The sequence below is a fragment of the Aulostomus chinensis genome, chromosome 6 (assembly GCF_037954235.1).
Source record: "Aulostomus chinensis isolate RoL2024-O1b breed Wild chromosome 6, RoL_Achi_v1.0, whole genome shotgun sequence".
NCBI lineage: Eukaryota > Metazoa > Chordata > Actinopteri > Syngnathiformes > Aulostomidae > Aulostomus > Aulostomus chinensis.
Window position 1 is genome coordinate 24,823,162 of NC_141325.1, and position 15,879 is coordinate 24,839,040.

General features: G+C 42.0%; 1 protein-coding gene across 2 annotated transcripts in view; it reads left to right on the forward strand.

Annotated features, from left to right (window-relative positions):
- Window positions 1-15,879, forward strand: part of LOC147260515 (zinc finger matrin-type protein 4-like) — a 236,373-nt gene that overhangs the window by 10,164 nt on the left and 210,330 nt on the right. The window contains exons 1-2 of one of the 2 annotated variants that reach the window (XM_086207137.1): window positions 1,871-2,073; window positions 11,697-11,798. In XM_086207137.1, coding sequence (XP_086063263.1) covers window positions 11,697-11,798 — 102 coding nt within the window. In that variant the 5' untranslated portion in view covers window positions 1,871-2,073. Of the gene's footprint in view, window positions 1-1,870; window positions 2,074-11,696; window positions 11,799-15,879 lie in introns of those variants that run through there. The other variant, XM_086207136.1, reaches the window with a different exon arrangement.

Here is a 15,879-nt window from a genome sequence, read left to right on the forward strand (position 1 = left end):
GTGCACCACAGGTTATCGGGAACTCATGATCCATAAGCTCATTTTATTCCTTATCATTCACTGTCAGCAAAAGCTAACCACTATTCATTTAAAAAGTATAATTCTGGCCCTGGTACCCTATCAGTGATTGGTATTCTCTGCTGTGCGGGGCTTTTAAAACTAATCACTTTCAAAGTCAGGCAAAATGATAAAAAAGTGTAGGTTGTGAAGCGATGGCTGAAGGAGAAATGTGCAGTTCATGGATGAACAGCGGACAGTACCCTTCGCTATAGAATGACTTGACTCTGATTTACTACACATCAGCAATCTGACAAAATTTCAAGTTTTGATGATCGAGTGTTCACTGAGAAAGCCTCCTGCTGATAACAGAAGTTTTATTTTTGTAATGCAGCGCCTCTTAAGGTCAGTTCAGGCCAAAGTTATGGTGAGACGAGTTATAACTTGCAGCTAATTGGCAGTGAGGCGGTCTGCAATGTTCTGGAAGCTGACAGTTTACATTGCTGCAACTAGACAAGAGGACAGCTGGCCTTTATTTATACAGTGCCTCTATACTGAAGCGTTAAAGAGCTTTTATCTTGCCCAGCAACAGGGTGTTAGGGTGTTGGCTATTTTTTCATGGTACAAGGTCAGAACCTGGAGCAGATGATTGCATTTGTTCATTAGCTGCATTAAGTGTTGCAATTCATTTTTATCGTGTGCTGCAATACAAACATTTTGTATTAATAACTCATTTTGTGTCAACAAAAGTCCCTAGTAGCAACTAGTCTGTCTTTGAGACTAGATTTTTTGTGTCAAACGGTATAAAAGGACATATTAAGCAATCAGCCACTCGCGGGAATGCAGAAATATGCTTTGCGACTGTAATTCCCATCATTATATATTCACATCACCTTATTAAAAGTCACATATCAGATATGACGTGTCAAACAAAAAGTTGCCATATATTCTCATTTGGAACTTGTAGTCAAGAATTGCAAGTGTCTGGAGAAATGTGCTATGAGGCTTTCCCTTTGTTTTTAACAAGGCCTCATTATTACTATTGCTGCATTGAGCACTTCAGTAGTTCTTTGTGACAGTGGCTCAAAGCTACTGATTCCCGGCACTCCTTTCTCAAATTGATGCTTTTAATGTGGGGAGCAGCCATGATTAATTGCCAGTTTTACTGCTTCTAATACTGCATACGGTATGAATGAGCAACTTCAAATTTATGAGTTCCTGCAGTGGTCCATGTGTAGTCATCATTCGCCATTAAAGAGGGCCTCACTTTATTACTGTAGGTTACTTTACTCTGAAAATTGAAGGATATCTATTGCAGCAGTCTTGTTCATTATTTCTCAAATAGATGTTAGTTTTTAAAAAGCATTTTTATTTGTATTGACATATACAAGGAATTTCGAATTGAACAGGCTGACAGTTAATACTTTATGACAGTACAGCTAACATTGAATTTCATACATTGCATATTTTATGTAGGGCGGCACGGTGGTGCAGTAGTTAGAAGTGTGGCCTCACAGCAAGAAGGTTCCGGGTTCGAGCCCGGGATCTTTCTGTGTGGAGTCTCCATGTTCTACCTGTTCCTGTGTGGGTTCTCTCTGGTACTCCAGCTTCCTCCCACAGTCCAAAGACATGCAAATGGGAACTAGGTTAATTGGTACTCTAAATTGACCATAGGTGTGAGTGTGAATGGTTTTGTCTATTAAGGCTGCAACGATAAATCGATTAAAAGTCGATTAATAAATTCGCTGCCAAACGAATTTTATTATCGACAATTCATCGGCAAAGAAACGCGAGTGTTTTGTAATGCCGTGAATATATAAAGGGGAAGAGTTGCGCGCACGAGCGACCGCAGATCACAACAACAATGGCGGCGTCCGCTGCAGCAGCATGTGGCGGTAGGATGAGAAGAGCTACAGGCTGGGAGTATTTCACTGTTATTAAAGAAAAGAAAAGAAAAAATACTTGTAAACTTTGCAAGGAGGACATCGCTTGGAACTGCAGCACGACCGTCATGAATGAATATCTTAGCAGAAAGCACGTAGGAGTTTTAGCGGAGCTGAATGACGACTCGCCTCGGTAAGTTAGCTCGTGGGCTTGCCTGTAGCAGACTGAGTTGTCTTGGCTTTTAACATTTCAAATGTACTTTCCACAGCGTCAAGCCTAGTTTCTTTTTACAGTTCAGTACTGGTCGGGACTCGGGTCCCATCAGTCTATTTATATCGCTATTTGTGCTACAGAAACATGAACGCAAAGATGTGATCAATTCACTTAGCAGGTTGCTGATCCGGTCTGGGGCGGAAACACTACGTGCGTGTACGTGTGTGTCATTACCGGATACAGTAGGCGGGTCTAGATCGGAGCTTTGAGCAGTAGTAGAAACCAGGCTTAAGCATGCAGCCCTGCACCTTAAAGCCAAGACATCTATATCATGTATACATCTATACCTGCTGTGTGCCAGATTATAGAATCCAGAACATGAAATGACTAGAACATATTTTTTCAAATTTAAAGCACGTTTTATTTTTTTAATTTATATTGTCTTTATTGTTAATTAGAACATGTCTAAAACAACTTCATGCTAAATTTTAAAGATAGCTGCAAAAAAGTGCCATAATCTGATTAATCGATAAAGTAATTGCAGATTAATCGATAATTCAATAAATCGTTAGTTGGAGCCTTACTGTCTCTATGTGTTGGCCCTGCAATGGACTGGCGACCCGTCCAGGGTGAACCCCGCCTCTCGCCCAAAGGCTTCGGGGATAGGCTCCAGCCCCCTTGCGACCCTTAATAGGAATAAGTGGTAGAAACTGGATGGATGGATATTTTATGTTTGTATTTAATATTTTGAGGACTATGGTTTTTTGGAAGCTGTGGCTATCAACATAAATGATTACCATCTAAACCTCTGTATCTTGTACTCTGCAACCAGATCACACCGCCACCACACACAGCCTAACTAAGCGATGAAGTCTCCAGAAACTTCATTGACTAAATGCTTCAGTGTGTTCATGAGCCACCTGCTAACTTTACCTTTTTTTGTGGTGCTGGGGAAGTAGCGTGGGTGTATCACAGCTTTTTCTGCTGAAAACAACTGCTTGCTGCTGCGAAGGGTTTTGGTGAATGAGGCGATGAGGGTGTGACGCTGGCCCAGGAGAAGGACATATCTGGAGGATGACTGTATTGTCATCAAAGAGTTCCTTTCTCTTGAAACATTGCTTTTTGAGGTTAATCTTTAGTTTGGCTCAGCTTTATAGAAAAATGTCACTTGTTTTATTTGGTTGTGAGGTAGGAGAAGCCATTCTTCCCACTATTCCACACCTGAGAGAGCAGCTCAGGTGTGGAATACAGTCTTACGATAACTCAGACACAGTTTAATATGAATTACTTGTTATGACAGAGATGCTATCTGGCAAGGGTTTATTATTTGCTGCTGCATGTGTTGCAGTCTAGAGATTTGAACGCTGTGTTTTTGCTTCGTCCGGGGCATGCATTTACCCACAAGTCAGGCAGCTTAAATAGATTTATAAATCTATTTTATATGTGAACTTTTGACTCAGTTACTCAAAACCAAAAATACCGGAAATTAGTCAGGTCCAAGCTTGTTGGGGAGTTCCATTGGTAAAAGTAAGAGAGGGGTGAGAAAGAGAACAACAGGAAGAATTGCTCAGAATGAGGCTGGAAATGCATTATCCACCGGAAGTGTTTTTATAGGCATGTAATCCAGGGTCATGGCAGACACGCACATTTTACTGAAACATTTTGACAATAGGCTATTTTGGAAAGTGGTAAAAAAATGTACAGTGTGTCACATGGTCACATCTTTATGTAGAGTCCAGTGTCTCCTTGTGTGTCATCATACTGAAAGGCTACACGTTGCCTCAGTTGTTGTAGTTGTAGTACTTCTTTGATATCCAACCTCACTGGATGTCAAACCCCAGTTCATTGTCCTCTCACTGTTTCAGTCTGTCTGACACATCTGTTCTATTTGTTATCTGGGCTTTGAGGACACCACTGCTTGAAAGACATCAGGTTACTGTTAAATGATAAAACCATGATGCTGTCCATGATGCATGGTGTCAGTTCCGCCCTTCTGGATGTTTTGCTCTTGGATCTGTCGTCGTCCATCTTGCTTACAGGCTGTATGAGGGCCCACTGCAGGTCCCCGCCCCCTCTACAATGACCCACAGCACAGCATCTGCACTTTGACAGGCTTACTGTAACTAGTTAGATCAGTCTGTCTCATCAGGTCAGTGCGAATGGTGAAGTTAGCACCTTTACTTCAGTTGGGTAACTCCAACTACCTGACTGATAATTCACTCAACTCAAAACAGGAAATTGTAGCATTGTTAACTTAATTCCCATCATGCAATGTGTTTGAGTCAAACGTCTTTCTGCTCTAGAGTCAGTTGAATTTGATGGGTGTTCATGTAATCCACAGATAAGGTATCAATCAACCGGAACGTGGCTGGAAAAAAATCCAGCAAAATTGTATTTCCTTTAAATGTTCTTGAGTGCTCATGAAGAAGGTCAGCCTCTTATATTCTTTTATCATTCCCTGTGCTCCCCACACTGACTGTCATTGAATGACTGCCCAGTGAATCAGTCATCCAGCTGGCAGGAGACGCAGCCAGAGAGGTGTGTCTAAGGAACACACACCCAAGGACATCTGTCATTGTCTGCTCTCCATTACGGCTAATCTGTGTCAATAACTCTCCAGTTTAGAGACGATGTTGTACAGATCTTATGTTGTTCCTGAGCTAACTGATTTATCATTAATTAACATTGCCCTTCATTGTTCTTGGGATTGGCTTCAAGGACTTGCAAGTCTAAAGTTAAGGTGCTGTGTAATTTATGGGCATTTTTAATACTGCTTAAATTATAGGCTCTTCGTCATGAATTATACAAGGTCCCCTGTCTCCTAAATTCAGTAATGATTAAGGGAAAGTGTGTCTGGAGCACCTCAGGATGACTGGACGTCTGCTAGAGTTTTACTTGGAAATGTCTCAAAATGTCTCGGATTCGATGGGATTCCCTTAAGGCCTTCCAGAGATATCACATTAACAAGAATGGGGGGGAAAAAGAACCGTGCACGTGCAGTGAAAGCAACCTGAAGCCCTGGGACCACTGATATCTTTTCAGTTTAACCTTCAGTCCCAATGGGTGTTTGTGGCAAATCTGAATAAATTCCCTCACTGTGCTTCTGAGAGAACGTGTTTATGAGATAAGGATGGATGGCATGAAAAGATTATGCTAGAGAGTGCTGCTTCGTTACAGATCCACTCTGAAATCTGTGTGACTTTTCCTCTACCTAGGTTTTATCGTCCTACCAACTTTGGATTGGATTGAAATTATTTCAAATGTAGAAAAAAAGAGTAAAATGGTCATACAGAAGATAAAATTACACAAAATTAAAAGATTATCAAACTTGCCATGTCGGAAAAGGAGTGGGAAGAAGCATAAACTTTTTTTTAATCCCACCCCTTCTCCCTAAAACATTATTAGCCATGTACACATTCATATTTTTATTATTTCTTATTTATTTCTTACATCCTCTCTTAATATTGCAGTTACTAACCCAAGAAAGAAAAGAAAAGAAGAAATAATCAGTCTCATTCACATTTTTGTACTTATCCTGCTAACAAACCAATGCTCGTGATCACAAGACCACAGTGGAGGTAACAATGTTTCTGGCACCGAAGCTCAGCATAACGAGTTACCATGTGTCCAACAGGACAGCTGATTACTTGTCGTTAGCATCAGAATCAGTCTTCCTGAGTCATGATCAGGATTCCCAGCCTTGCTCACCCATAGGGAAGCCTACAGTGAAAGGCCAGGCTGGTCCAGGTCGACTGTATGGGCGTTCGTTCAGCTTCCTGGTGTAACACCCTCCCTAACATATTACAACTGACCTTTCTTCGCTGCAACATCTGCTGGGCACTCTCTGCAGTGACCTCCTCTTCATCTCTGCACTCTTCCTCCCCCTCAGCCTCTGGCTTCCTGCTGCGCGCAGCTTGACTCAGCCGATTTGCCGCCGGCTCATCATAGTCCAAGGTATATAGTGTTGACCGAGGGTGAGAAACAAACCATCTTCCTGCTCACTTGGCCGTCAACTTTAGGAAAGCTGCATTATTCTTTAACCACATATAAAGAACAAACAAAAGCTGATCACGGGACGGAGGACACCGAGGTTTCAGCATGGCCTCTGGAATGAGCTACTGCCGACTGAGGCTGCTTTTAATGATTTTGACTATAGCTGCTCTGATTAGATATTGATGATTGAATTGTGTTGAACTCCCTGTTGCTTTATGACTGCTGAGTCTCCCCTTATCCAATTACACTGGGTGAAATTAATATTTTTCACAGTATTTCATTTAGAGGAGAGATGTAGCGGTGTGTCTGACAGTAAAACCCATTAGCTTAATGAATTGATCGCCAGGGAGGCCGACTTGTTAATTCACTGAGCAGACGTTGCCCTGTGGAGAGCTGTAGTTCAGCGGGACCTTTCCTACTTTCTTCATCTGCTGCTGAGTGATGGACACGCAGGGACAAAGTGCTGCTGCTAGCTAAAGTTAAAAGAGGGATTACTGTGGTTTCATATTTGTGGAGGGTTTGGCCATAATTTCTGGTAGCAATAGCAATGTTTTTAAGTTAATTGATAAGACTGGAACCTGCTGACCATTGTTAAAAAGCTCAGCACTGGACAAGTTTACTTGGAAGAGAAATGAAGACCCATTTTAGTGCTCAAACTTTCACAAATGACAGACCAGCATCTTCGTGTAACTTTGATATCTGCTCTACTAGGCCTGCTACTATGATCAAACAAATCCACTGTTTTTACAATCTCATTTTGTAGAAAATGATGCCAATAATATCCATCCATTCATCCATCAATTTTCTTCCACTTATCCTGTTAAGGGTTGCGGGGGGGCTGGAGCCTAACCCAGCAGCCTTTGGGCGAGAGGCACGTTCACCATGGACGGGCTGCCGGTAACCTCGTCCCCTCTTGATGTCTTTGGACTGTGGGAGGAAGCTGGAGTACCCGGAGTGAACCCATGCAGGCACAGGGAGAACATGGAGACTCACCCAGAAAGATCCTGTGCCCGAGCTGGGACTGCAACACCGTTCCGTCTAATACAAATAATATTTAAAGAAACAGTAAATCCAACTCTCCCAGACTGTACTGTACAAAAGCACCAAAAAAGGATTAAAAGGAGATCACAAGATCACGCAAGACTTCATCTTACCTTCAAGTTATGCGCTTGTGTCTTCACCAAAAGTGGTTGAGGCAATCAGCGTTCTTGGAGGAGTAAGGGGCGGTTTAGGCGTGACGACAGCAACAGTTAGAGCCTCCGAAGAAGTTAGTGCAGATGCTGTTATAGTATCAGTCCCATCAGAACTGGAGAGTATTTCCTCCTTGGAAAAAACAAGTTAAGCACAACACCAAAGCCTTGTCTCGATGGAAAAGATGTTTACACTTTTCTCCCAACTGCCCTCCCTTCTGTGAGAGTTAATTGGTCTGGTGGATGACATGGACAGATGGTTCAGCCACTCACCTGCTGAGTATTTCTTGAAAGTGTCTGCGCTCTTCCAAACAATTTCTTTGGAAGACTTCCTCGATGGTTCTCTGTTTTTCAACTGTTTCATTTTTTAATACATTGGTGTGAGCGGAGGTACGCTCTTGTAAATTCTCCATCTTAATATACACACCCACTTATTTCCAAAAACCCCCCTGTTGGCTGGTGTGAAATTTATGTCAAAAAAGTTGTTGTAATAGTGTAAGCTTATTCCTACATTTAGAATTTTTTGGGTGATGTCATAACTAATAGTAAAGATCAACAAAGTTTTTATTTAGGTTTTTATAAATCAATATGATCCTTTATGGAAAAATCCTTTCATGACGATAATTAAGTACCGTGAAGTGACTAAAAATACTTAAATGTGGGTCCGAATCTTGATCATAGATGCAGCTAAATGTTTTTTTGTTTTTTTCTGGGACTGCAGCATGATGCAACATTTGGAGAAGTAAACACATTGCAAGTTCATGACCGTTAAATCTCCAACCAATGAAAGAACTATGACTGAACTCTTCCTTCAGCTGTGGAAAATTAAATGTGAGATAGAGCTGGCTGCTGCCACCGCAGCTCCTCGATGCTACTGTTGCTGCTGCTGCTGCTTCTTCTTAACAAAATTTCGGGTGATTAATCATTCATTTGCAGCATCTGTGCACCCTTTGCTAAAACGGGCACCGGGCCCAACTGGCACAAGCTCATCGAGCTTTCAGAGCTGCTCATTTATGTTGTTTGTCCTGTAGAATCCGTGAAGCGATGGCACTGCTCTCAACGGGTTTCAGACAGAGGTGGAGAGGGGCGTCACTAATTTATTTATATCTATTTTCTGTGTTTTATCCTGTCGGTCCAGTGTTGCCTCTGATAGCAGACAGCTGAGGGACAACAGCCTGAGTACATCCTTCTAGAATTTACTGCCAAGGCCATGTCAGTACCTGCAAAGATGACACTAAAGAAAATTCAGTCAGTACCACTTTAGTCAGAGGAACTGAAGCTGTGTTGGCAACAGTGACAACAGATGTGACACTGATTTAGTCAGACAACAGACGTTGGGTTGGAGGTGGGCCATCGACATTTACAGTTCCCTTGAAAGGCATCTGCCAGTCGAGTGTGTTCCATGAACGCACTGAAGGAGGTAAGAGGGTCGTCATATGAGGTGGGCTAGCTTGGGTGGTGTCACAAGCCGAGTTTGACTTCATGGCCTACATGGACTAACACTCATTTCGTGAGTTTCATCCATCCATCCATTTTCTATCGCTTATCCTGTTAAGGGTCACAGGGGGCTGGAGCCTATCCCAGCAGCCTTCGGGTGAGAGGTGGGGTTCACCCTGGACAGATCGCCAGCCCATCACAGGGCCAACACATAGAGAAAAACAACCATTCACTCTCACAACCACGCCTACAGTCAATTTAGAGTATCAATCAGCCTCGTCCCCTCTTGATGTCTTTGGACTGTGGGAGGAAGCTGGAGTACCAGAGAGAACCCACACAGGAACAGGGAGAACATGGAGACTCCACACAGACAGATCCTGTGCCCAAGCCGGGGCTCGAACCTGGAACCTTCTTGCTGTGAGGCCACAGTGCTAACCACTGCACCACCGTGCCGCCCTCAATGAAATCATCTTTGTATAAATATTCACCACAGATTACACAAGTACTTGACAATAATGTGGACAGCTAAGCTATTAACTATTATTTCTCAGGCTCTCAAGCACTCTGATATTTAATATGATTGGTCTCATTGAAAGGAGATGAAAGCAACTTGACTTGTTTCGCTAACCCCTGAACCTTTATGAGGCTGCTGTAATCAGTGTTTCGCACTACAGTGACTGTCAATCAATATCTGCAAAAAGTGTCTTCCTAACTTCTTTTTTAAAAGGATGCATGTTGCTATTTGGACTCAGATAACACTTGTTAGCTGTGTCATGAGCAACCTGGTTAATACGTGTGTCAAAATCCAAAACGAATACATTATGATTCAGAGTTACCATGAATAATAACGGTGCCACTAGACTATTTCACATCAAGTAATCTATTATCTATTTTACCGCTTAGATTTAATTGTTAAATAGCCAGAAATGTTCCTTTGTTCTGGCTGTGAACCCTAAGTTACAACTATTTAATAGTGAGGTGCATGTTGCTGTCCAGCCTATGTTGGCTATACTGCATATACCATAAAAGGGGTGGACATTCAAACTGCCAATCCGAAAAAGTAATGCTTGCGACACTGTCACGTCACTTCACTTCTCCAAAGTGAAATGTGAACTTTTAACATCCTTAACATTCCACCATAGCACTTTGCTTCTCCTGAGGACTTTGCTGTAATAATTCTATTCATTATTTACCATACCTGTAGCTGCAGGCTAAAAACAACATGATGGAAATGGCTCCAAGCCACAGTACTCATCGTTTATTTACACATCATCAGGAAAAGAGGTGGAGAATGAACCGCTCAGCTTGTAACATCCATCATACTTAAACTGCAGCAAATGACAACAGAGGTTCTTACGTAGTTAATGTCAGAAATGGGTTGATGTAGCCACAAACACGAGTCTGCTCTGCTGCTTCAGAAATGAAATCATCCTGTCTGGCCTGCAGACATGTTACACTTTATCATCTTTGTGCAGCGTCTCAGTTACCAGCTCTGTGAGGATTTGATGGCCACGTTTTGTTTCAGCAACACTTAAAAGCGTCATTCATGTGTGAACCTTAAATGAACTTTAAAAAGTTTTTTTTTTTCTTCTTCTTCTTCCTCGGGAGAGTTGAAGAACGCCTGCTATTCTACCTGCATAACAATGGCTCTCATCCGTCCCGCTGCTCCTAATGAAGACGAACCTGAGAGAATGAGGAAGAGTTGAGCCTGACTGCCTCCATAGGAGAAACGTGAGCCCCTAATGGAAGCTGCACTAATTTAAGTAGTAGAAAGCAGAGATGGCTCAGCTGAGTCCCTGGGAAAGGAAATAAAAGCTTTCTGCAGTGGTCTGTCTCTGAATTACTTTTATATTTTAATGAATTTCCATCTGGGAAAAAAGCTGTCGGCGTGATCTGTCTTTGTTATTTATTTATCCTCGTCAAATAGAATTTTAGCTGCGTGGCTGAAGTTTCTCTGGGATGTTTGTCCTCAACGGATGCTTGATATTTAATGTGTTTTTCTGACTCATTGCTTACAAAAGCTGCTCAGCATCTTGTCACTGTAATTCAAATGCTGGAGGTAATGAAATATTAACAACAATGAAAGACTGAAATGAGATGATTGTTTACTTGCTCTGTTACGTCTCGGTTTGTTTTGACTCTCTACAAAGATCTACAAAGTGACGATCTTACCTATAACTATGTATTTTTCAAGGGAGTTCCAGTGTGGGTTGAATTTTGGAGTGTTAGTAAAAACCTCCATTTGTCCAAATTTCTTCATGAGGTTAAGTTTCTGGGCAAGCAGCTTCAAGACATTTCATTAAGAGACTATAAAACTTCCTAGCTTAGCGTTTTTCCTTCACAAATCTGTTTGGAGCAACTTTTACTAAAAAGTTTAAGAGAAAACCAAAATCTGAGCATATGCAAATGTGGCATCATCACATCTGTGATATTAACAGTGAGAATTAATTTTGTGTCTTTAAATGTATGTATCTAGGTAAATGAATATATCGTAAACTCGTAGTTGAGGCCCTGGTTATGATGCAGCCATAATTTAGGGTGATGCTGTCCGCTGATGGTTTATGTCGTTGGCACTCAACACCCATTTCTTATCTCTTCTTCCTTTTTTTTTTTTCAGCAAACTTTCAATATATGTGCATCACATTGAGATGGAAATCAGGCTTGAATGCTTCCCAAATATGGACATGATTATGAATGGGGGCCGACTGCCCACAACAGCCATGTTGAAATTCCTTGCGATTTGGTCTCGGAGATTTAGGAGTCCTCCCTAACAAGTCACAGGTTTTGGTGGGAAACTACTTTGTGAATTACTCTTTGTGAAGACAGTTCAGGATAAACATGTCCATTATTTCTCCTAAATCGACAAGGTAGAAGCTACTACTAGCCTTCAGGTCTTTTGTGAATATGGGACCAGGTTTTAAGCTCTTTTTGAATATGTACCCAAATCTGTTGTGTGTGTTTGCATGTGGTCTCTTCCTCCAGATGAAGTCAACAGAGGTGGACCAAGGACTTTTCACAGACAGCTACTGCAGAGTGTGCAGCGCTCAGCTCATCTCCGAGTCCCAGCGGGTCGCTCATTATGAGGTGAAGACGCTTCCTCACGTTATCTCACACACCTTCTTTACGCATTTGTGGAGTTACTGACTTAAGGTCACACCATTGTGGCTCTACCTCCGGAGACGCACAGCGTTTCTGTTCACTAGAGCCCTGCAGCTCACGTAAACACACCTGAGTTTCTTTTCTGATTTGGTTTGACAGCAGGAGGGTTTTAATTGGCATTGTAATCACCTTTTTTGCTGCTGCTTGTTGTGGTGTTCATGCATAACAAAGAACAGATGCTTTGAGCTGCTTTGTAAACTCAACATATCTTTGCCATATTAATTGTGAGACATTATTATACAGTAATTACAATAAACAAGCCACCACTGAGTAGCTGCACAGCAGTTTACATTACGAGGCACTTTGCTCTCACGCGGTTTTATTCCATGATAAAATCATCAACACGATCCATTTGTACTAAATTATGTCTCACTTTGTGTTGCTAATAAAGACTGCAGACAGCAAGTGCAGCAAAACCACCACTGCAAGTAACCAAATATGAAAAATGATGAAAGCTGTGTAAACGATGTATTCACACCAGAGTAGGCAACTGTATCTTCAAAGCAACTTCTCCCTCTCTCTATGTGTGTGTTTTGTGGACATTTGTCATCATAGTTGGATTGTTGTCATGGCTTGACACTGTTACTTTTTGTTTCATATTCTCTGCCTCTGTCTTGTAAAAGTCTTCATCGTCATTAAGTGATTCTACTTGCTTTATTTGCAGTTTTAAGTTGATTCCAAAAATGTGACATGGAAAACTGTAACTCGAAAAAAAAAATCTTGAAAACGTGTAATTTTTGTAGGCTGGTTTGTGTCGTTAGATCCACCAATGAGGTCATGTGTTATGTTGTTGCCAGAGACTGGCAAGAAGTATGTGGTCCATGTTTAGCAGTCAATGGGCAGATCCGTTCAACTTAGTGAAAAGCTTCATGATTGCTGTCTAGTATTTACAGTTATTCTTTTGGTCTTACGTAACAAGAGGTGTGTGTGTGTGTGTGTGTGTGTGTGTGTGTGTGTGTGTGTGTGTGTGTGTATACACGCCATTTCCTAATCTTATGTGTCACGATTCAGAGAACCAGGTGGTCTCCTTCCTCACACCTGAACCCTGTCAGACTGGACCTCGTCATCTTCTGCAGATGCTGCCTCTCACTCAGCTGTCAGGTTAACTTGCAGGACCAGTGAGTCTGACTGTAACAGGACTGTAGGAGACCCTGAGGTCCACCATGGTTCTCTTGGACAGTGGAGGATGATATTGCTTGGAAGCTTCAGTTAGTTTAGAACTTTTGATTTTCTGTCAGTGGTTGTAATTGTGAAGAAGTTGCCTCTGAGTTAAAAAAAAGAAAAAACCTGGTTAATTTAATTGGCTTGTCCTCAGTTTACTTGACTTTGAGTAAACTTTTTTCTTCAACTCTTTAAAAAGTCAGCCTGTGTTTTCTGCAGGGTACTGCGCTCATTGCGCTGTTGTAGAGAGCTATTTAAAGTAGTCTTAAATGTCCACGGGTAACAGGAGAACTGCTTTGTTCTTTGGGGCGTTGCAGGAGACAGGAAGTGGCTGTTCCAATCCAAATCAAATATTCATTTTGTTATTGTGTGGTGAATGCTGAATACAGCACCTGCCCCGTTGCCTCCTGGAGACGGGGCCTTTTTGGATTCTCTTTTAGCACAGTAAGGGTCTAATGCATCATGACATGTTTGGGTCATGGTGACGAGAGCGAGAATGGGGAAAAAAAACAGATGGGGTGGGGAAAGTATGTGTTAACGCAAATTTCTCTCAGAGATGGGGATTTTACTGAACAGGAGTTGTTTGGAATAGATATGCCAATAATTATCTCATTCTGAAGCCTGTTTGAAAAGTCACTCTTGAAAGTTGGGACAGCAGAATTAGTCTTCTTTAGTTTAACTGATGTCTTTAAAAGTAATATCTTTTTTGATTGGTAATGCCAAAGAAGAAGAATGAGGGAAAGAGCTCAGAATTTAAACAGTAGATTAGGAATTGAGCCCAGTCTGCATGTTCATATGCAGGGAGAGAGGCTTGTTTGTGCTCCCATGGTTGCCTCTTTCCATCACAGTGTGGGTTGGTCAACATCCAGAGCGGCGGTGCACTCAACACACTGGGACGCAACGCGGGTTGTACTCGCATTTAAACACAATGGATGCCATTTCAGAAAACTTGGTCCAGTATCTACTATCAGAGGATGAAACCAATGACCGTATAGGTGTCACATGGGGAGTTTTTTTTCCCCTTTCAGCAAAATTATTATGTTGGCTGTTGTTTTCTCAACACTTGGAGGACTTTGACCACATTTCCTGCTGGTTGATTACAAACATAATGGCCCTCATTTATCAAATGAATGTCAAATAAGCATAGAATCACATCCACCAAATCTCTGCATACATCAACGTGAACATGAGCGGAATCATGATTAAATCTCATGTAAAGTCCCACATCATGCGTACACGCTGACGTGTCGCCCTGTGGTGCAGCATCGTTAATCTGGTGGAGGATTGTTTCGAGACCATTCTGAGTGGTGTCCAAGCACATATGCAGCCACATATTCATTTAAAACTGCAGTTTAAAGCAGGGACAAAGTTACAGGAGGGCGCACTGCACAGCCAGAGTCAGAAACAACATAGTTTTACACTGATATAATAAAGATGAACTCAGCTCAGGTTCACCAGTGCTCTGCTCCTTGTGACCCAGATCACAGTGGAGCATGGCTGTCTTGGAGTAGCACAGGGATTTCTTGTCGGGGAATGTTTGTGACGCTCCTGTGGGGTTCTGCGCAACATTGCACGGAACAGGGCGTTATTTGATTTGTTGCGATGTGCACAGTTGTTCTCCATCTCCTCTGCCAGGCACTGGCACGCAAGCACGGCCGTGTGACCCTCTGACTGTTTAGTAATCATCCATGAGTGATGAGCGTCGTCAATCAATTAAATATTAAATTCTCAGCTCCGTCGTGATAGACGATGGCCCCTCTGATCACACAGCAGTGATTTCACTCTCAACCATATTTTTGTTACGTTACTTTCTTCTGTTTCACTTTTCTACAGCCAAATACAAGTATTAGGTTCAGTTTGGATTGGTGCCTGACCCCCTTTTAGCCAGCAATGCTACATCAGTCACACACTGTGAAAGGTGAGGTACAACCATTTTCAAAACATTACACATAAATCCTGTTGTAAGATGAATTCTGTGCCCGAGTCATAAACAAAGGCCATCTCGACAGTAATTTTGGTGCTAATTCTCAGTTCAAGATGATGTATTTAACCACCAAACATTCACAGCTCCAAGGCTTGTACTTTGAAGACAAGCAAGATATGTAATTTACAGAGCACTCTTCATTGACAGCGGTCACAAACTGATTGACAGTAAAAAAAAAATTAAAAAAAAGGAATAATTTGATAAAAATTCAGAAAACACCATAAAAAGAAGAGAATTCTGAGCAATGAAATTCAAATCTTTAAAAAATCTTGAACAGAAATGTGAGGCAAACTGTGTGATGAGTTGGACCTGGTACATGCGGACTTGACAGGAAATTAGAGATGTAGTTGAAGACTGCTGTTGTTCCCAAACTTAAACTACCAAGTTCACTTCATTGACAGTAAGTACTGCACAGTAAGTACTAGCATTTACCAGTGTGTAGCCGAGATGTTTTCTTTTGTGAAGCTCTCCTCTTGATTCACATCACAGTCAACGCTTTCTCTGAGCGAGTGACATTGTGACTGCTACTCCTGAAATGAGCAGGGCCCTACTTTAAGGATGGTGCAAGCTGGTGCATATGACTTTTCCACACCAAGCGCCTTCGCCCTTCAACTAGCGCATGAACATAAGCCCCTCCTGTGCTGACAGGTGCTTTAGTATGTTCATGAGGTGTTGTCTGGTGGGACCATAGTACAAAGCCATTTTTGGAACACCAGAAAGCATTTGCTCCAGAGACCAAGAGGACGCTGGTCTTTGGTCAGTGGCATATGTTTGCTATTTAAAGGGCCAATCATTCAGATGAGCAGATGTGCGGCCTTGCAATGTGGAATCCAAAACATGGAATTGCTGCTCACCACCCTC